Here is a 21,031-nt window from a genome sequence, read left to right on the forward strand (position 1 = left end):
GAAATTGATCAACAGGCTGGGGGAAAAAAAATCTGTAAAATCTTGCTTTGCAGTTCGTCTGATAAAGGAAACATATAGTGTGTAAACCTTGTTTCTTGTCAGGCTGATTCACATTTGTGTAACTCTGATTTTTCTGTCCCTCGCACTGTTATTTCGCCTCACATCATGTATCTCTGTCCTAAGCCAGTGTAAGGATGGTCAGAACAATGGTTTTTTGTTTCTAGCAAGAGAGGAGATGTGTACACTACCTATGCTAGCAACTCTGAACAGCTGGAGAACATCTTTATAAATGTATTTATAAAGATAAAACCATCTCCAAACTCTCTGTTCCTTGCACTATTGCCAAACATAAAAAGCTGAGACAACTGAAATCTGCCAGCATGGGAAAGCAGGGACACCTCATGCTGCCACAGCGACCTGCACGCGGATGGTGCTGCACTCGCCAGGACCGAGCGATCCCCTTGGCTGCAGACTGGTACTCTGAGCTCCTTCTCAGCCTGCAGCCAGAAGAGGCTTCTCATGTGGGATATCTGGGTATCTAAGCAGGGAGTAACTGTGCAACTAAATACTCAAAAGCCAAACAGCTCGACTCCCTCTGCTGCTCACACCCCAACGCACCTCATCCGCTATCTGGATAGACGTGTTCCCTCCCAGCCTCCTGATCATGGGAAAAGATGCAATATGGGCTTTGGGTGAAGAGTCAGCAAAAGCTGGAAGGGGAATAGGAATGCTTCTGGGTGGGCCCCTCGGGATGTTTCCATTGGCTTGGCTCAGTGCCGTGATCTTCAGGCTCGGTGGTTTGGACTCACACTGGGCTCAGAGCTGGGCCAGCCCATCCAGCAGTCCAGGAACTCATAAGATTTGTGTCTCATGTCAGTCCACCTGCAGTGACTCCAGCAGTGGCCTGAGCTTCCAAGGGGTTCAGACAGGGGACCCGGTGTTTAGTTTTGCATTGCACTGCCAGACAAGAATATCCTGTCGTTACGTGGAATCACTGAAAACTTTAATAGCATCCCTAAAACCTCCCTCCCCTCCCAAAGCATTTTTCTGGCTCTTAGCACGTTAGGGAGTAGCTACAGACTCCCGCAGCAGAACTTGCAGGATTGAGTGGTCTTGGCAGAGTAGCTGCAAAGGGCATTGTGTTTAATAAAAGGGCTAAACTTTACAGTTAGGGTTTTCCCTACGTCTTGAAGTGAGATTTGGTCTTTGGATGTTAAGTGCTGGGCTGATGAACACAGAATATACAAACCGGCTCCCTGCGTCCCTCTGGCAGCAAGCAGGCAGGCACTTTTCTCCTGCCCTGGGACACTCGGGGCAGATTCCCTGCAGATTCCTACTGTCCTTGCTGAGGAGGCATGATTGGCAGCGGTGCTGGGTGCCTGCAGGCGCTGCCCTCCGCAGGGGCAGTCCCGGTGGCTCAGCACCGCTGGGAATCAGGCAAGGGGGTCCCGGCAAGGGCGAGGGCAGGGGGAGCGGGGCCGGGGGAAGGAGGAGCAGCGGTGCTTGCTGATGCTCAAACACAGGTCTTCCGATGGAGGGACCTGCCGCAGGGCCAGGGCTCTGGGGCCCCACAAGTCAAACTGCACAGAGTCACAGTTAGTCATCGTCGTCGTCATCATCGTCGTCGTCATCGTCATCGTCGTCGTCATCATCGTCGTCGTCATCGTCGTCGTCATCGTCCTCGTCGTCGTCATCGTCTTCGGTATTTATCTTCCCAGAAAGCACGTCCTCTATCCAGTCCTCCAGCTCCTCGGCTGTGGGCAGGTCGTCATCATCTCTGATGTCCATCCAGACGCTGTCAGCCTGTGGGGACAGGTGACCAGGGGTTAGCTGCCCTCAGGGACACAGGGGAGGGGAGGGGCACGCGGCTGTTGGGGGGTGAGGGTGGGACGCAGGGCAGTGGCTCCCTCGTTCTGCAGCCTGTGGACAGAGCCCATGCACTGGGATCCCCACTTCCCCCTGGAGTGCTGCTGTGTCGGACCAGGGGCAGTGGGGCTGGTCAGCAGGTTTACAGGGGTGTGTGGCGCTGTGTGCCCGCTGCCTGTAGCTGTGAGCAGGAGCATTGCCCACCTGACGCATTCCTCACTCTACCTGGACAGTTCTGTAGACTCCAAGTCCACGTAAAGAGACACCAGAGAGACCTCTGCCAGCACCCACTGCATCGCCCCAGTTTGCAGGCCATCGCAGTGCTTCCCTCCTTCCATCCAGAGCCCTTCTGGGGCCTCTTCCTTGGGGTCTTCACAACCCCCTGCCAGCACCCTTTCTCCCCAGCCTCTTTTACAGTCACTTTTGCCTCAGGACCTTGTTCTGGACTCTCCATGTGTGATAATGGTTCCTGCTCTTGGAAGACTCTTCCCTCAGATCATCTCAGCCATGCTCCCAGGCATGGCTGAGGTGGCACAGCATGCATCTCAGCTGAAGGGTGGTGAGAAACACCAATGCCTGGGCTGCAGGTGCCCCTGCTCTTTCCCTCTGGCTGTCGTTACTTCCATAAACCAAAGGGGATGGGAAAATTCATTAAGAAGACAATGGCAAATTTGTGACTGTTACCCAGGGATAGCAAGCTTATTTGGTCTCTGAGGTCTAGAAATGAAAGTTTTCCTCCCTGCTTTGCCATAGGTTCCTTGAGTAAATGCCTGGATAAGCTCCTTTCTGTTCACTGTCTCCCCTCCATAAAACAGGAGCAGCCTCCTATTTTGCTGAGGTGCTGTGAGGGTATCTCATTTGGCATTTGATGTTGCAGAAGTATCTTCACATATCAGAAGATAACTACTAGCCTTTGCCAATGCATCGAACTCCTTTCCCTGTCTGTGGTACTTAATTCTCTCTGATTTATAGCTTGCTAAAAAGCCAGACCAATTTCAGCTCAAGGAAAGCTGTGTCTCCCATGCAATGTTTTCCTCCTAAATCACCAAAACTGTAATAAAAAAGAACCCTGGAGAGGCACGCAGCTCTTGCTTCACTCAAACGTTCACGTCCCCAGCCTCAGGACTGTTCGTGCGGCAAAAAAGTGACACTTTTAAATAATGGGAAGAGGAGTGGCTCCATTTCACCTTGAGAAGGTGCTGTGCAAATAAAGCAGTGATATTTTGCAGGGCATCATGGCCCTGGTCCTGAGCCACAGTCACCACAATGTGATGAGCCAGGTGGGGCTGCTGGGAGCTCTGGTGTTTGCATTGGCAGGTTTTTACAGGAGCGATGGGGTCATGAGGGTTATGTCCACTGAAGCCAACAGCAGTGTTTATTTTCACTCTGTTGTGTAAGTCCCACTTTGTACCTGTGTAACTGGGCTGAATGCAGTGATGTAACACTGCAATAACAAAATGAGCTGAATGTTTGCTTTAGATATCACCCGCCAACCTAGAACTTCCTTAAATCTCTCTCGAGAAATAAAAAAAGGGCTTAAAAGGAATGAAATAAAACCTGCAAATACTGTAATCAGCAACCTGAAACATTTACTATATCAAAGCCAGATAGTGCATGAGTTTTTACAGGTCTCTGAGTGGCTGCTGAATAATAAGGCATATGTTCTCACCTAATTCTGCTTTCTATATGATTCTCATGCCGCTGACAATCCAACTTCCATGAATTTCCATTGATTGCTGTTTAAAGTAGCTTTTACATGACTTAAGCGTGACCAGTCACAGTAAATATAATGAAGGGAGATATTGTATTAAGGGCATAAGACTGGGAGACTTGGGCTCTCTTTCTGGCTTGTCCATTCATTTCTCTCATGATCTCAGGTGATAGGTGCTATTTTGCCCCCTTTTTCCTTTGGTCTCTCCCTTAACAATTTTGTTAAGAAGCGTCAGCTCACTGGCTCTTCACTCTCCAGGTGTCTGCTCTGTGGTCTGGTGGAGTACTGCTCTATTGCAGGCAAAAAGCTCACACGCAGCCAGGGCTGAAACTACTCCATGACTCCCAAAACAGCCTCTCAACCTTCTCGGTGCCATGGGCAAGATCCAGGGGCTCTGCTTTCTTCATGACACCACCGCTTCGCCTTCCCCACCACACCTCCCATGCTACAGCCTTGCAGCATCTGTTATAACAGCAGGCACAACCACCCAGTTGCACAACCCTTGCTGCCCCTCTTTTTTCTGGGGTGATGCAGGAGAGAGGATGTGGAGGCTGGAAGCAAGGTCAGTGTTGAGCCAAACCAGCCGCCAGCCCCACACACCTGTCCCAATTTTAAGTCCCTCGTTGCTCTCTTCTGATGAAACATCGGATTCACTTATGACTCAAATTTCAAACATGAAATTAAGCACCAATTTACAAACACTTCTGCAGCGGAGAGATTTCTGCTTCTAGAGACACTTACATACCCACACAGGTTCATTTTAAAGATGTCAAAACTGACACTCAGCACTTAAACATTAAAAATAAGCTAAGGTAATAGGTAAGCCAGGCAGGAGCACGCTGCATTACGGGCTCTCTGATCATCTCGTTTGTCATTATCAGAAAGAGGAAAAAAAGGTTTCTCTCTGTGTCAGGGCTGTGAAGCATGTTACACTGCACACAGCAGCTCTCCTGAGATCTCTGCTGCTGAGGGTCAGATGGGTCCCTCTCCCACCTGCCTTAAAAGCTCACAGTGTGTGGGCAACACGAGATCAGTCCCATGGCTTTCTGGCTTGAAGGCAACCACAGTGAAAACAGTGGCTGCTAGAAAGTTGTCCCAATAGCGTAGCTGTGCCTGCTGAGGGTACTGCTGCTCCCTCAGCTGTGCCAAAGTAGCACCTGCCTCTGCAGGTCTCCCTCTGCAGCTGCTGCCTGTGGGATGGTGTGGAAACCTTCACTGCCACCAGGTGTGGGGCAGGCAGGTCTCCTCTTCCCACCCAAATCCTTCCAGCACTACCTGCACAGCAGCGGCTGAAGGGGATAAGAGCCTGGATGAACGCCAGTGCACCCCCCTTACCACAGCAGGATGCCTTGATTACCAGTTTATGCTGTACTTTTGTTAGAGCTGTGTATTTATTTAGCTATTTTCAAGCTGTACAGTTTCTCCCTGTCATCTGTTGGGGACAATCTTTCCCTCCTACACTCAAGCTGTGCTCTTTTGCTTCTGTAGAAGAAAACAGCCTCCGTTTTCTCCTCTTCTCCTCCCCTAAGCATGGTTTTCTTTTCCCCCTACGCACATTTTTCTCCACAAAGCCACCAAGCTGTTGGAGCAGGGAATGGACAAAGGTGCGTGCTGCGAGTCGGGGTGTAAATACAAGACCTTAAAACCAAAACTGGGTAAAGCCCTGAATCACAGGCCACGGATGTTGGTGCTGTCCTCAGCAGACGTGGTTTGTGTGTGCTTTGGCAGCAGAAAAACGCTCAGACTAAAGCCCTCAAGCTCAGCCTTGGAGGTGTTAGAAACCGTGCAGCGGGTGCTACAAACTCCTGGTGAATCCTTCATATTTTTCTTCCCAAGGGGAAAAGCCAGCTCTACCTGCACTTAACAGTGGAAATCCCACTGATTCCAGTGTACCTCAGGACCCAACCTTTCCAGCGCCCTGCTTTTGGGATCGCTGAATTTTCTGGGCACGCGCTACTCACGTCCGTGACGTTCACCACCCCGATCTGTGGTCTGAACAGGTCGATCTTGAAGGTCTTCTCCCAGTAAGTGATGAGCTGCAGGAGTGAGACACGAGGCTCAGACAGGGGTGTTTGCAGGGCCCCGTCGCACTGGGTCGGTCAGCTGGGCTGGGGAGCGAGGATGTGCAGCCGGGTGTGCACGGGAGACAGCAGAGGCTGGACGCAAGCTTGGGCTGCCACGCGTGGCAGAGGGAAGCGCCCACTCCGGGGGTGTTCCCAAGACAATTCCTCCTTGGGAGGCAGACCCAAACAAGCAGATTCCAAAGGGGATGGCCTGTGGTCCCGTTTCCCACCCTTCCCTGTCCCAGATTCCCTGGAGCAATTCCTGCACGCATGTGCGCACATGCACACCCCCCACACCCCCCCCCCCCGTGCCCATCCCGTCCATGAATTAAGCCAAGAAAGGCGAAGAGCCTCTGCCACTCACCAGAGGAAAGTCGTCAGGGTCAATCCAGACAATGCTCAGGTCAGGATTATCGGTGTTGTCCCTGGCAACCTGCTTCAGGATTTCCAGGAACTCGAAACCATCTGAAATGATATATGAACCACGGCAACTCTCCTGCAAACGCACAGGCGCTTTTCGCTTGGGGGGTTTCCAGCTTCCCTGGCTCCCCTATGCACACAGGAGTTGTTTATAGTTCTCATTAAAATGCTGTCTCCCAGCGCCTTCTTTTGATAATAAGGCTTTTAATTTCAAGCATCCTCCTCGGGTATTGAAATTAGTTACACATGAATTAAGCCCCATAATCCTTCCGTGGAGCGGAACAATGTCGCTATTTTCTTGCGGTGAGGGAGGAACTGAGCCCCCAAGAGGCCAAAGCTCTCCGATTTGCTGATGGCTCTGAGAAGCACCGAGGCCACGGCTTTCCAGGAGTTGGTGGCTTCGGGTTTCCTGCATGCCCCATCCCACACCCAGCCCTCAGCTCTCTCCCAGAGCCACGCAGCAAAATGGATGCAGAGCTCGGGAGCGAATCCTGGTACCGGGGTGGAGAGAATGGCTTTTTTTTTTTTTTTTTTGTCTTTCCCAGGCAATCATCCATTTCTATCCAAAATCTGAGTCCCGGCTAGCACACCTGCTAGCATAAACACCCAGAAGCATCCCGGGTCCCCATCCTGGCCAGAGTGCTGGGCTGCACAGTCAAAGCACTTGAAAATACGCTTTGTTGAAGGATGGAGAGTCGCACAAGGAAGAAAATGGCCTCCTACCTGGGTCATCTTCTTCAGCAAAGGCTACAATGTGGATACCCTCCATGTCATCCTCCTGGAAACAACACAACAGTTACTGATGGGCCACGGAGGGAGGACAGAGTCTGGGTGGTTCCTGGAGATGAGGAGCAGGGGGATGCCTTCAAAAAGGACAGTTACAAAGGGAGATTCGACTAGAGCCCCACTGAGAAACCGGAAATGGGAGCTGAGGTGAGGCTGACGAAAAAAGGTATTTAGTGCTGAAGGGGGTAGTTTGGGTAGTGCTGCTGAAACTCTTCTGATAAAAATGAGGTGGGGCACCAATGGCAAGGGAGCTTCTGACCATGTGAGGCAAAAGCTTCTCTGCAGAAAAGGTCAAGGGCTCTCTAGCACGAGAATTGAGGCTCCCCCTTCATGCCAGAGGCCACCAACCCTCATAAATTTTCAGCTCCCAGGGGGTGGTTTGCAAGGAAAAAAATATCTGCCACCATGCTCAGCCCCAAAACATGCTCCTTTGGGGCTCACAATTGCCTCAGCATATGAGAGGCAAGGTGCCTCATTTGGGCCTCTTTTTGGAGGTGAAGGGTCCCTGCTTTAGGTGAGGGTCTCCACGAGCAGTGAGGGAAATTGAGTGGGGGCTCATTTCAGGGCTCCAGTGAGCGGAGTACAAAAATTACAGCCTGGTGGATTGCTTTTCTCCATGAAACACATGAGGAATGATATTGGCAAAGGCCAATGGATCTGCTGGCCAGTTCATCATCTGCCTGCTATGAATGTCATCTCCGAATTATCCCATGTATCGGTTTCGCCTTCCTCACCCGTTGTCGGTCCCAGTTTCCATTTCAATTGGTTTTAATGCAAGAAAAAAATTCCCATCTAAATGCTAATTTCTTTTCCCTTCTGAGCCTAGAGGTGACAAAGCCACCATCAAATACTGAAAGGGAAAAAGGCCCCTGAAAGATTAAGTGGAAAACATTATCTTTAAAAACAATAGCGGATGCTCAGCCTTTGTGGACAGTCTTCAGGGAATACGTCCCTTTTCACCGGGACATTCCAGGCAGATTTAGTTGAGATCCAGACCACTTACAGCCAGCATCATTTACACCGTTGTTTTTTCTTCACATTTTCCAGCAGCATTGTCAACAGCAAAATAGAAAGTATATATCTATATGCCATATATAATTACATGTATATACCTATATAATGCAGCTCTATTCTGGCTGACGAGGCAGCAAACGAAACTGGACTAACTCCAGTGAAGGCAGTGAGGGTGCTGTGAACTTGCAGTGAGATCAGAATCCAGCCCCTTGTGTTCTGTAGTTATGAGCCCACTGCTGATAGCAGAGGCAAGCTCTGTGTTCCCAGGCTGCTGGTTGAGCAAGCATCCCACCGCTGGGAATTCACACTTCTCGTGAGGCTGTTTTAGAGTATGGTCAATATGAAAGTGAAACCACTGCACATGAAATTTGGGTCTCACTGAAGCTCCATTAAAAACCTTGGAGGGGTTTTGGTGGATCTTGGAAGCTGTGCTCTACACGGAATCCGCATTTCAAAACAAAATGAAAAGCTGCTTTGCCTAAGTGACTCATAACTCTTGGTTCAGTTTTATTACCTCTTGCTTTGCTGTATTAAAGACTCCCAAGGTTTTTGTCACTTTGGAGTCCCGCAGCGTTTACACAGCCAAGAAGGGGATATTTGAATGCTGCTGTAAATGTGTTGAGCCTTTTGGAAGAATGACTGCATCTTCCTTATTGTCTGTAAAGCACCTGTTCAGCTTTGTTTTTCAGCATTCATCTGGCACTTGAGAGCCCCTGACTAGCTTTTAACACCGTATTCACTCCCAGTGAGGGGATAATTTGTTATACACAATTTTTCTTTCATTTTCACCCTTCTCCTCTTCCCCACCCCTGCAGACCATGAGAGTCCTCTGTGTGTGATAGGGGCCAAAATTCGGGTTAGTTCTTCACACTTGCTGATTTGCATCTTGCTTGCACTGTGAGAAGTGTAGTCAATGCATGATCTGCTTTCAAATCTGCATAATTAGCTGTACTGCCTGCCTTCACTTCCATTTTGAATTGTACAATTGCTCTGGTACTTTTACAAGGACATGCAGTGACAGGATGGGGGAGAACGGCTTTAAACTGCAAGAGGTAGATTTAGACTGGATGTTAGGAAGCAATTCTTTACTGTGGGGGGAGTGAGGCACTAGAACAGGTTGTCCAGAGATGTTGTGGATGCCCCAGTCCCTGGAAGTGTGCAGGGTCAGGCTGGACGGGGCTTTGATCTACCTGCCTTAGTGGAACCAGATGATCTTTAAGGTCCCTTTGAACCCAAATGGGAATTCTGGGAATTTCCACGAGACGTCTACACGATCACCAGAGCTCGCCCAGTGAGCAGGCCACAGAAATCTCCCCACTGGCAGCACTGATGTCCCTCAGCTGAGATGGAGCACCCTTAGGTGGGATAACCCACACCTGCCTGGCACACTGCTTCGCTTTCCCTCTTCCTTCTGCGAAGGCAGCAGGAGCCAGCCCAGCTCTCCGTCGCCGCTGCGCAGAGCATTTGAGCACCCTGCTTTACCTGAGGCACAAGGCATCGCAGCCAGGGCTCGCCCCTTTCCCCAGGAGACAGAGAGCAGCTTTGCAAGGAAGGAAAGGCAACGTTTTGCCCGGCCAGAGGCTAGAGCTCCTGAGCAGCAGTTCCTTGTTGGAAGCTGGCAGGGGACGCAATGGTTCCCACCACACGTGCTTACCCACGTCTCAAACATGTCCTCCGGGCGCAGCTTCCTCAAGGTGGCCCTGAAAGGAAGACAGAAGCACTCTTTGAGGACATATGCAGCACTGCCACACGTGACACTGTCAGCATCACGGGAAAGGTCACCGTGGCACGCTTGGCTGGTGGCTGGAGTCAGCTACCACATTTTGAATGCAAGAGTGGGGGCACTGTAGGTCAATTTATGCCTTTATTTGTGGTGCTAAAACCCTGCCCGTGGCCCCGTTGGAGTCACTGCAGCCACTGTTTCTGCTTGGGAAGATGAGACACCACCTCTCTGTGCTGGGATGTGCTGATGAATTAGTCCCACACATGGCAGACTGCTTTGCCTGTGCTGAGAGCATGAGACAACATTCACTTTCTTTTGGAGTCCCTGGGACGTGCCTAATGGGCTCTATCTCCCCTTTCTCCTGGTTTCACCTGGGCATAACTTCAGTACAGAAATCCTTCCCACCTCTGCTGGAGCAAAGAAGACAGAATAAACTCTGGGAAGTAAATTTGGATCCTAACAACCGCTGACAAGAAAATTTAAAACCTAACACTGGTCAAAGCAAAAAAATTTTTTTTTTTGAGAAGTAGTCCATAAAGGAAAGAAGATTCATAGCAAATATTTTCGGACACATCTGTAGCAGGAAGCCTCTCAGAGAGCCTGGCAGGCTGAGAGTTGACTGGGGTGTTAGAGGGGCACCCAAGGAACACAAAGCCATAGAAGGCAAACACAAATCATCCTTTGCACTGCTTGCTGTGGTATCAGCTGCTTGGGGAGGACCTCCCAGGTCTCCTGGGGTGACCTAGGACCTGCTGCTTCTCTAGGAAGAGAAGTGTCAGTCGATGAGGTTTTAGGACAGATTGGTAGGAGTGGCAGCATGTTGCCAGAACCAGGTGGAATAAGTGAGATGTGTAACCTGTCGCTTCAGTCTGCCTCACAAACAGAGCAATGGAAACAAGGGAACATTTTTTTAGAGGTTCCTAACGGACCTGAGGAGCCACCGAGCTGAGTTCCAGTTAGATCAGAGGAGGGGAATCTCCTGTGGATTAATAACATTGAATATCAGGGAAATGAATGGCCAGTTTTCATGACAGAGGAAATTACCCAATTAAGATTCATAGCATATCCTTCGGCACGATCATATGCATAACATATCCTCACATAATCTGAAAAAGATGGGAAATAGGAACATGGCAGCATTTGATTATCATATCCAATTCTCTGGACACCAGCAAAGGCCTGACTATTAGTTGGTACAGAGGATCTCCTGAGACTTGAGTGTCTGCATGATAGACAGACACGTAACAAGAAACATACTTGCAGAAAACCAACCCTGATTGTACAGGTGCAGCAATTGGTTCTAAATGAGTTGTAATTAATTATTGCCTCTCAGGAAAGGGGCCCAGGTGTCACAAATTGGGAAAGAGTCAGCTCCAAAGGAAACAGGCCAGAAGAAGGTTGCAAGCAGTTGGGAAATGGCCCAGGAGTGAAACGTATCATTATGGCTGTGGACAGATACACTGTGAGCCTCTACAGTGAAGTTATGTGTAGTTCTGGTCATCCCATCCCAGGAATGATATGGACAACTGAAAAAGGCACTTGGAAACGTGGGAATGGTGATGAAGGTATGGAATGACCTCTATTTGATGAAGTTTAAATAGATAAGAATTCTTTATTTTGTGAGAGTGGTGACTGAAGAGGGTTTTGGCTGGTATTCTGAAAAATTGGGAGTGGTAAATAAAATGTGAATAGCTTAGAACATGGCCAAGGTTCTAATAACATCAAGGCTGAAGATTTGATTCCTGCACAGGTCATTCGCTTAAGAGCTGGACTTGGTGATCCTTGTGGGTCCCTTCCAACTCAGGGTATTCTGTGACTCTCTCCCCACGGATTACCTGAAGTATTAATCATTGTTCCTCTTAAGACAAGAGTTAATAAGTGCCCAGAGAAATTATTAAGTAGCAGGTATAAACTAAACAAATAAGAATGGTCTTTTGATACAATGCATATCTTAGCTGCTGATCTCATTACAATTTGGTACATTCAGCATCAAAACAGAAATAAGGTAAAGACAACTATAGAAATTTAAGAAATAGCCTCTAAACACGATATCAGGGATACAATTTTTGCGCCAGCAAGTCCTTTCATTGCTGATAATCCAAAACCAGAGATTAAATCAGGTGAATGCATATTATGCATTTAGGCATACTTGTACTTGGCTTTTAAGACACTTTCCCTAGCTGTTCTCTGGGGGAAGCTCTTGGAGAAAGGAAACTCCCACGTGTACTGATTGCTGCGCTGACTCTGGATACCTCCCTGCATGGGAGGAGTAAGGCAAGCAGGGTTTGGGTAAATAAGAGAGAGCAGAATTCAGCCCCCGTGTCACTACACCACAATTGCAGAGGTGCGAGGGTTCCAACCCCGGCACTTTGCATATGAAAGAGGCATCAACCCAGAGGACCGCCCCGTGTAATTTGCATTTGTGCGACTGAGAGCGGAATCTGGGCAGAGACCTTGGGGCGGCAGTGACCACCGTGCCCAGATGGACACCCATCTGTGCAGCCATGGACGAGTCACCCCAGGGTGCTGAGCACCGGCTTCCTGACCTTCTGTGGAGAGGATGAACTTTCCCACCACAGCCTGCAGCTGCACAGGGAAGCCTGAGCTGGGAGGCTGTGCGATGAAAGCTCAGCAAATCCCAGTTTCTGTGCAGGGCTGGAGGAAGCGGTAGCGAGCCCTGCCTGGGCACAGCAGTGGGAAAGCTGGTTTTGGAAGGGCTGTTTAAGGCATGCCAAAGAGTCTGGGTACGGCTGATCACCGGGATAACTTATCCCAGTGATGTGGTGGGGCTCCTTCTGTGGGATGGAGAGATGGCAGCGGGGCTTTGCATGTCCGAGGAGGAATAGTCCATGTCTGTGAAGAGAGCAAGTCTGCTGTGTGTGAGGGAGAGAGCTGCTGGCTCTCTATACCTTCCTGCAGGAAATACCCTGCTGAGCTGTCTGCAGGGAACCAGCACATAGCAACTGCTGAGGTTGCTTCATTTTAATCTACAGATCATCTCCGTGTCTGACTAATTCCAGCCTGTGGCTTTGGGTCCTTTACTGGTGGCAAGGGAGGATGAAGCACTTCTGCTCTGAGAAGCTCAGCATGAGCTACTGGGAACATATCGCTGTCACTCCAGGCATCTTCCCCTGCCATGGCAGCACCTTGGCAGGTTTGGGATTTCAGATATGTGGTTTTATGGACTCCTTTTAATTATTTTCTGGGCTTTGGTACTTGCAAAATACATGGCTCACCCCCTTGCTTCTACCAAGCACCACAAAATATCTTGAAATATCTAAGACTTTGGGGAATTCCAGTGCAGTTTCATGCTGGTGAAGAATTTGCCTTATTGGGATAGGGTTTAGATGGCTGTGTTTAATCAGCCTTCTGATGATGTTGCTTGACAGAAGGAGCTTGAGGAAAAGAAAGTGGAAGGGACTAAGGCCAAGAAGCCTAGAAGGTCAGCAAAGTGAATTGTGGGTACATGGAAGATAGAAGAGCCCTTCATATTTCAGAAAAAGCAGAGAACTATTTCTGGTGAGTCTCAGATTTTGGAGATCTGTCTATGTGAACACAGATCTCCAGCTGAGCCTGGTTTGAGATCCCCGCTCTATACACATGGCCCTGCTTTCCTAAAACTCATCTGGTCCCTTGATTGTCTGCTGAGAAATGCAGTTGTAGGAGCAGCAGACAGCCTGTGCCACTCTCCTGGGGGTGTTTCTAAGGGTATAAAAATACAGCACCTCTGGGAAGTTGTGCCTTCTAGACTATTTTTGTAGCTGAGTCCCTAAACAACTGTGCAATAAACCTGATTGCAGAAAGGATGAGCATCCACAGCTCCTGCTGGGTTGATCAAATACCGCAGGTGCTCAGCATTGTTCCCACATGGGGTTCAACACAGCCTTAACAGCTGTGGCTTCTCCTCTGTGCCTGTGGTCAGCAGGAGCCTCTTAGTCCCTCATGACTCCTCTGGGCTTGGTCTGAGCTCAGAAACTGCCTTCAGAAATATCTGACATCAGGAGAGGGATACACCCATGAGTAAAGCTGGTATTGGGGAGGAGGGGATTGGACAGGATTTGGATTGAGAGGCTTTGGAGAGGGTCATCATCTGATGAGACCTAAATTAAAAGCATGGGCAATTAGGGCAAGGATTTCACTCTCCACTGCCATCTAGCCTCACTGCTTTTTGAGAGAGGACTAACCAGGGAGGAGGGAAACTGCACTATCACAGCTCCATTGAGGTGATCTGTGACTGCTGCGCAGATACTTGTATCTCAGCAATTTCAAACCTGGGTCAGAAAATCATCAAAAGTGGTCATCACCCTAATTTCTTTGGAGAGCGATGCCCTAGAGAGGCGAGGTCACAATGACAGACACCTTAACCCACTTCCCTCGTCCAGGAGCATCCTGTGTGCTACATACCTTCTGTGCTCTCTCACAAAATCAACCAGCTCCTCTTCTGAGTAAGGCTTATCAGGGATGTGAACAGGCTCATCCATAAAGGGTTCATAGAAGTCCACCTCATTCATCTTTAGGCCAAGCTTCTTGGCAACCTGTTGCAGTGCAGAAGTCACAGGTGAGAGAGCCTGATGTGGCTCTTTACCTGCCCAGAGTCTGCTCTGGGCAGAGCTGAGTGGAGCAGAGCTGAGATCAAGGTGCTGCCTCTCTGTCTCAGAGCATGCACTCCTAGGGGTGGCCCACAAAATAGAATGGATCTTTCCTTGTTTAAACCCCCCCTGATGCCCCCTATGCTACTGGTGTCAAGCAGTGAGGCAGAGCAAAGCTACAGCCGAGGGGCTGGGTTCCAAACCCACATCAGGACCTGTCTCCATGCTGCCAAAATGGCCTTTTATCTTGTAACAGGGCCAGAATATCAATGCAGACACCAACACCACAGAATCCAGGAACGCTGAAAATGAGAAGCTGAAACCAGACAATAAATCTGGGAATATCCTGGGCTCTCAGAAAACAGGTGGTGGCATATGTGAGCTACCATGAAGATGTGTGGATGCTTACCCCTTTGTCAAAGGTGGCAAAGAACTTGACATAGGGCTGGAATTGTTCAGCAGCTTCTTCAAATGCCTTGAAATCTGGAAGGAGACAAGGGGAATGAAGCTGTTCCACAGACAGCTGGCCACAGTCTGATCAGCCCAGAAAGTATTGGGGAAGGACAAATACAAATTACTGCAAACTCCATCAGGTGATGCCCAATGTTTCTTCCACCCTTCTGGAGCTCACAAAGAAGGGTGATTTCGTGTGCAGCAACGTGCTGTGCAGACCCACAGTGCTCAGGAAAGCTGCAGAGCCAGCATGCCACACTTAACTGGGGATGAAATCAGCAGCTCTGTGAAGCAGGTCCAGGGGTCGTTCAGCCCAGGAAATACACGGAGTTGCCCCAGCATTAAGGATTGCTGCCATTCCCTAAACAGTCACCAAGTGTGATGGGGTGTGCTTTTCCCACTGCAGGAGGATGGGGTGGGAACCAGAAAGGTTTTTACTGTAACTGCTACCAGGTCCTCCTGAACCTCAGGGTTCAGGAAAGAGGGTCTCAGCCTGGCAGGGGATTTTACAACAAGCGTTTCCCACCTTTCTTCCAGGTTGTTATCACTGAACAGTGTTAGGGTCACAGAGCCCTGCTCAAGCTGCCCTGCAGCCCAGTTTGAGAAAGATGGAGAGGTGGGTGGGCTGTTGCATTGCAGGCCTGGTGCTAAGTGGTTTGTTTACAGAGGAATGCCTGTCTTTCTGCTAAGGACACGCTGGGGTGGGGGGCACACTGCCAGCGCCGCCCCGATAGCAGCGAGAGCACTTGGGGCTGGCAGAGGAGACTGCAGGGCTTGACAGGGAAATTCTCGTGTGAGGATTGTTCTGGGCTTGTGAAGGTTGGATTTGCCCAGAATGGTCCCTGAGTTACACATCCCTCAGGGCATGGGACCGGCCTCTTCCCAATCTTGGGTGTCAGCAAGGAGGAACGGGTCAGTGCCTCTGCCAGGCTGCCCCAAAGGGCCCTGCTTGCTGCTGCTGTATGCTTGCCACGGCAGTATTTAATGTGCGTCCTCCTTTCCCTTCCCCACCCCCTTCCCTCGCTGACCCTTTGGGCTCCCTGCTCACAGGAAGGGGCACTGCGCTCCTTTTAGTCGCTCCCTCAGTGTCACTGTGACCTCAGCTGAATTTTGGGTGAGGTAAACTCCCTTCACTGCAGGAGCCCCTGGACTATGGCCCTCTTCTCTTGCCGGCAGACGCCTTGCAGCAGGGTCACGCGTTGGTGTAGGACTGCGCCAGCAGGAACCTGCCTGCAAATGCACTCATCCCCCAGCGATTTGCTGTGCCACAGGCTGCCAAACCCCACAACACCCTTCATGTCCGTGCAGAACAGCCCGTGCCCGGCCCCTGCAGCTCCCGGGCAGGCTCCAAGGGCCACGAGGAACGCGCTTATCTTACGCTCTGAGTCCTCTCCCTTGAAGTAGCCGATGAGTTTGATCTCGTCGTCGATCTGGTCAAAGGCCTGCAGCTCCAGCTTGCTGTTTATGACCTCGACGGGGTCTTCCAGCAGCTGCCATGACAAATGCACGCGGTAAAATGCAGTGATTTGCAGCACCAACCTATGCCTGGCAGGGGGTGGCACGAGCAGCCTCAGCAGGGGAGAAAGAGGTCACCCGATTTCTCTGCCGTAGGAAACCTCGCTTAGTGCTCTCCGCCTCAGCGCGGGGAGCCGGGAGAAGCAGGTCACCTTGAGAGGGAGATGTTAGCAGGCTCACTGCGGAGGTGGAAGCATCGAGAGGGAGGCTGAGAGAGGACTGGGTGACCCAAATGAGTGCTGAGGGACCTACTGTGATGAGGGATAAGGAGTAGCAATTGCAGCCGGCTTTAAGGAGGCCAAGAAGAAAGAAGAGCAGTTGAAAGCAGCTGGTACTATCATTGTGAATATCTGTGAATGAGACCTGTGTATCTAAATCTATACAGACTTTTTTTCCAAGTGTCATTTGCTGGAAGAGGTCATTGCAAAGATCTTGCTTTTGAAAAACATTAAAACTAGCTCACTAGAGGGTGGCCAGACAGTGGTTTGGAGCAGCTGAAAGTCTGGATGTGAATTTTCCTGGCTGATCCTCCTCGTATGCAAAGTAGTTTAAACCTATTCTTTGGTCCTACACACATCACAATGTTAATGAGGAAGTTGGAAGACCTGTCTGGCACTTTAGACTGTCATTGATCTAAACTTCGTTTCTCTTTTCTTAACTAGTTACTACTGGTGAAAAAGTTCGGTCTGATTATTTTGCCCAGCAATAGTGGTCTAAATCAGATGTGTTTTCTCTAGAAGGAAAAAAAAGAAGCAGGGAAGCCACTGCCTACAGAGGAGAACCTTTGGGTTTCTTTTACTTTTCAGATCAGACTTGTCTGATTTTATTTCCTTGCTTTGCCAGCTATTTTCCTTCCTGAGTGGAAAACGCAAAACCAGAAATTCTTGCTCTCTTTCCTTTTTTTCACAGAACGTGATTTTTCAGGGACACACCACACACCATAGCAAGCCAAACCCCATGAAGTGCCTTACAGCATCCTTGAGCGCGATGCTCTGGTGTGAGGCTGTGCCTCTGCTGTGCCCACAGCAGCATGTGCAGTTTCCTGCTCCCATAGTGGGACCCCTGGGACCCCACTGCTGCAGGGTCATGGCAAAGCTCTGCCCTCTCTGTGGCCCTTATGGGACAGATGCCCATTTCTGTCCCTGAAGCCACTTGCATGTGTTTTGGTCACAACACCTAAAGCACACAGACGTTATCATGGGAGAGCTGAAGTCCTAGGGATCTGTTTTAATTCCCTGGCCATGCCTCACCAGCAGTCCTGAACCACAGGTGACCATGTAGGCAACCTGCCACCCTGGGAAACAAACCCTGCCAGCTCTGCTGCTCTCCTTACCTCCCTTATCTGCATGGCCAATTACAAAGAAAGCCTCACTTCAAAGGAAAGCCAAGCCACTGCAAAATGTTTTCATTTACAAAGCAAAGACCATGGGTTTGGTCTGTTGTCTCTCCTAGGAAGAAAATGTAAATAAAGAGAAGTGCAGCATGTAGATCTGGGATTCAGCATCACTTCTGCATTTAGGCACGAAGGTGAGAACATCATTGTGCCCATGCACAAAATGACCCAAAACCATTTAGTTCTAGGACCCTGATCTCCTCTCACTCATGGCAGTGCAGTTTGGCAAATTCACTGAAGAGATGCTATGTTGCTTGTGTCTAGAAATGGGCAATTAGCTTGCAACATTAGCCTTTTTCAATGCACTGAGCTCTTTTTAGTTGCTCAATGAGAATCCTAGTTCTTCAATAATCTTTTTTTTTTTCTGAAAATAGATCTTTTTTTAAAGAAAAAACAAGAAAGAAAAAGAGTGAAAGATTTTGCTAATGGCAAAGTGTTTGCTAGCTGAGGTGGGTGAGCAGCAGTCAGTCATATGGATTGCAGCTGACTTCTATTCAATTACTCTGTAAATAGGAAAGAGAGGAGATTGTCTCTAAGATATAAAGTGTTTAGTGGCATAAAAGGGTACCACCATTCCTGGGAACTCATGGTCAGACAGATATTGGGGAAGATGCCAAATGCCATCTCTACCAGTAAATAGCAAAGAGGGATGAAAATTCAAACAACGGTACACTTGTTTTTTTAGCAAACTAAGTGTTTGCAAGGTCTTCTCTGAGGGGTTTCATCTAGCTCTGAGCTTATCTGTGCTTACATCCAAGAGGAATTCCACCAAGACATCCGCAGACAGTTCTCCATCAAATTCAACCAACCGCTCGTCCTTAAAAACATAGAGACTTCCCTCTTCAAGCAAGCCTGAGAGAAGAAGAAAAGAGGAAACAATAAGTGGTTAACATGTTGTTAAAAGCGTGTTGTGTGCAGAGTGTCTTGCTTGTTATCCCAGCAATTCTTCCTGGGGAAATGCAATTGCCAGTTTGCTGTGTTGGCCTAGTTGGAAACAACCTAAGTAATCCCTGACTGATGTTTCATGACACAGGGAACAGGCTTCAGCTACAACTGATGCTAAATTCTTCCCAAATGTTGAACTTTTCATGCAGGTCACAGTTTGGTCTCAGCTGGAAAAATTCTGCACCAGGAACTTGTTTTAGCTTGGCTGTCTACCTTGCAGTAAATACTGGGCTCTAACTGACAGCTCAGATTTTAACAACCTGTCACTATATGGAAAATGGATTTTGATTCGGGTTGTGCTTACTGTCCAGAGAAGGCTGAACTATGTGAGCGTCACCAGTGACCTGAAAAGTGAGCTTCAAACTGTCTGAGGCTTAGCTGGCCTTGGCAAAAGGGTTAGAAACCAGTGACAGAGATACCACAGACCACAGGGTGACAGATTTCTATGCTCTATCACTGGACTGAGGACTGAGTGCCACAAAACCTTGTTGGAGGCTCCAAAATCAACAGCACCGGCCTCCTGCAATGTAGGTTGGCAGGGCACCGCTGGCCAAGGTGGTTGGTAGCTTGCGACTTCTTGGAGAGGCAGAAGCTCTTGTCTTCCGTTTAGCTCCCCTTAGCACCCACAGCCTCTAATTTAGGAAAGAAAATTACAGCCCAGTATGCTTAAACCTTAGGTTTATGGTGTGTTTGTGTGCTGCTGTATTAATGTGACACGGTATTGCGGTGTCGCTTTGTGGGCTGAAATGTGAAGGGACCGCCAGCTCCTGGAGGGCAGCTGTGTCCAGGGGTGGGCAATGCAGGAAGCAGCCTGGCACTTCAGAGCAGATTTCCTCTTTCACTCTGGGGAACAAGCCAGGACGATTGGCACCTGACTGCCAATGCTTTGCAAAGCTGTATCTGCCCCAGTTGACAGGGGTCACTGTGCCATGGGGCTGAGGATATTTGGGGGGACTAAAGTGTTTTCCCCATATGTTCTGGTTCTGCACTGCTGTGTTGGTCCTGTCTCGGTGTAGGAAGAGCAGGAAGTTACTCCATGGCACCTATTTACTACTCCGTGAAAGCCGTGAACTTACACCCTGCCATCATTACAGCACAATTTGCCTTTCTTTTTGCTTGGTTTGGTTTGTTTAGATGGACAGACACTTTTTCTGGAAGGTTCTTGGCTTGTATCTCTCACCCCCACCCCTGATTCTGCCCCTGCTGGGGTGGGCAGGTGGTCAGAGTGCAAGTGCCACCATCATCCTCCTCATCCTGGTAACAAGGATTTGGCTGCCCTCTATGGGGCTGCCTATTGGACATCACTCCCAGAGACGGGATGTTCCAGAGGTGTCAGACTTGGGACTCACCTAACTTTTTGGCAAGCTTGGCATCCTTCTTGGAGTCCACCATCCCAAAGCCAATGCTCCTGGGCTCCAGGACCTGTGCTGCCAGCTGTGGGAGAAAGCAGAGAGCCCAGCATTAGGAGTGCTAACACCAGAGGGTAGCTAAAGGGCATCATGCCCTGCTAGCACGGCATGACAGACACAAGTGACCCATATTCTGCTGTTGAACAGCACCAATGGGTGGCATGTGTCACATGCTGCCTCTCTGCTGAGATAACCCAGGGGTCACAAGGGTTGGGTTCCTTCCCACTGTGTTGCAGCAGGGAGTTTGCTGGCACTTCTGTGAGCTGTTCACTGCTGTTTGACACTGGCTTCGGGAGAGGGCTCCTGAGTGCACTGGGGACACCAAAGCAGGGGGATGGCTGGAAGAAAGTCCTGTACCACCAGCACAAAGCAAAACGACTTTCCTCTGTGGTGCCTTGGTGGCCTCATGCAGGGGAGTGTGATGTGGGCACCACAGACATTTTAACTCTGGAAGTGCCTGGTGCCAGGCAGCAGCGAGTGAAGGACTCTGCAGCATCGTGTTTTCTTTCTGTGTGTGATGGGGTGGCCAAAGCAGGCTCCTTTTCCCTTGAAGTGTTTGAAGCCATGCCTCCTGTCCAGGCTTCGGTAAGCCCCCAGATCCCGGTCCCCTGTTTTTACTAAAGAAACTCATCTAAGCCCAGCCATGCTCATGTTCACCTCCTCACAGCTTTGCAAAACCACCGCGCCCTGTTCCCACCATCTTTGATGAGGGGGCCTCTTGAAGATATCAAGTTCCTGCCTGTTTTGTGAAAATAGATATGTGAGGAAAGGAGAGACGCTCTGCAAGGGCCCTGTGGGTGAGAGCGACCCTGGGTGAGACCCTGTGAATTCTAGATTGGCTCCTAGAGATGCAGCGTCCCTGGTAAATGGATCCACTTATGCACCGGATGACTGACAGCCCCGCCACAAGCGTACTGGAGACCCTACAAGGAAGTAGTGATGCTCTGAGAATGCAGCTGTAAGAGCCTCCTCCTCCTCCTCCCTCTCCCTTCCTGCTGCACAAATGCCTCTGATGCTGATGGTCTTCTTGCAGTTCTTCCTCCTCCCAGCCCTGCCGGATGGCAGGGGGACGGTGGAGATGAGGGGTCAGGAGCCTCTGGGGCAGGAATGTCCCTATTAGGGCACAGCTGTCAGTGCTTGGCAG

General features: G+C 49.7%; 1 protein-coding gene across 1 annotated transcript in view; it reads right to left on the reverse strand.

Annotated features, from left to right (window-relative positions):
- Window positions 1-973: 973 nt before the first annotated feature.
- Window positions 974-21,031, reverse strand: part of CASQ2 (calsequestrin 2) — a 33,318-nt gene continuing 13,260 nt past the window's right edge. Inside the window, exons 2-11 of the mRNA XM_040054576.2 lie at window positions 19,828-19,912; window positions 18,285-18,385; window positions 16,004-16,115; window positions 14,582-14,655; window positions 13,988-14,118; window positions 9,515-9,560; window positions 6,784-6,838; window positions 6,005-6,105; window positions 5,539-5,613; window positions 974-1,803 (exon numbers count right to left, since the gene is read on the reverse strand). Coding sequence (XP_039910510.1) covers window positions 1,597-1,803; window positions 5,539-5,613; window positions 6,005-6,105; window positions 6,784-6,838; window positions 9,515-9,560; window positions 13,988-14,118; window positions 14,582-14,655; window positions 16,004-16,115; window positions 18,285-18,385; window positions 19,828-19,912 — 987 coding nt within the window. The 3' untranslated portion in view covers window positions 974-1,596. The remainder of the gene's footprint in view (window positions 1,804-5,538; window positions 5,614-6,004; window positions 6,106-6,783; window positions 6,839-9,514; window positions 9,561-13,987; window positions 14,119-14,581; window positions 14,656-16,003; window positions 16,116-18,284; window positions 18,386-19,827; window positions 19,913-21,031) is intronic.

This window comes from Hirundo rustica, chromosome 2 (assembly GCF_015227805.2).
Source record: "Hirundo rustica isolate bHirRus1 chromosome 2, bHirRus1.pri.v3, whole genome shotgun sequence".
NCBI classification, from domain to species: domain Eukaryota; kingdom Metazoa; phylum Chordata; class Aves; order Passeriformes; family Hirundinidae; genus Hirundo; species Hirundo rustica.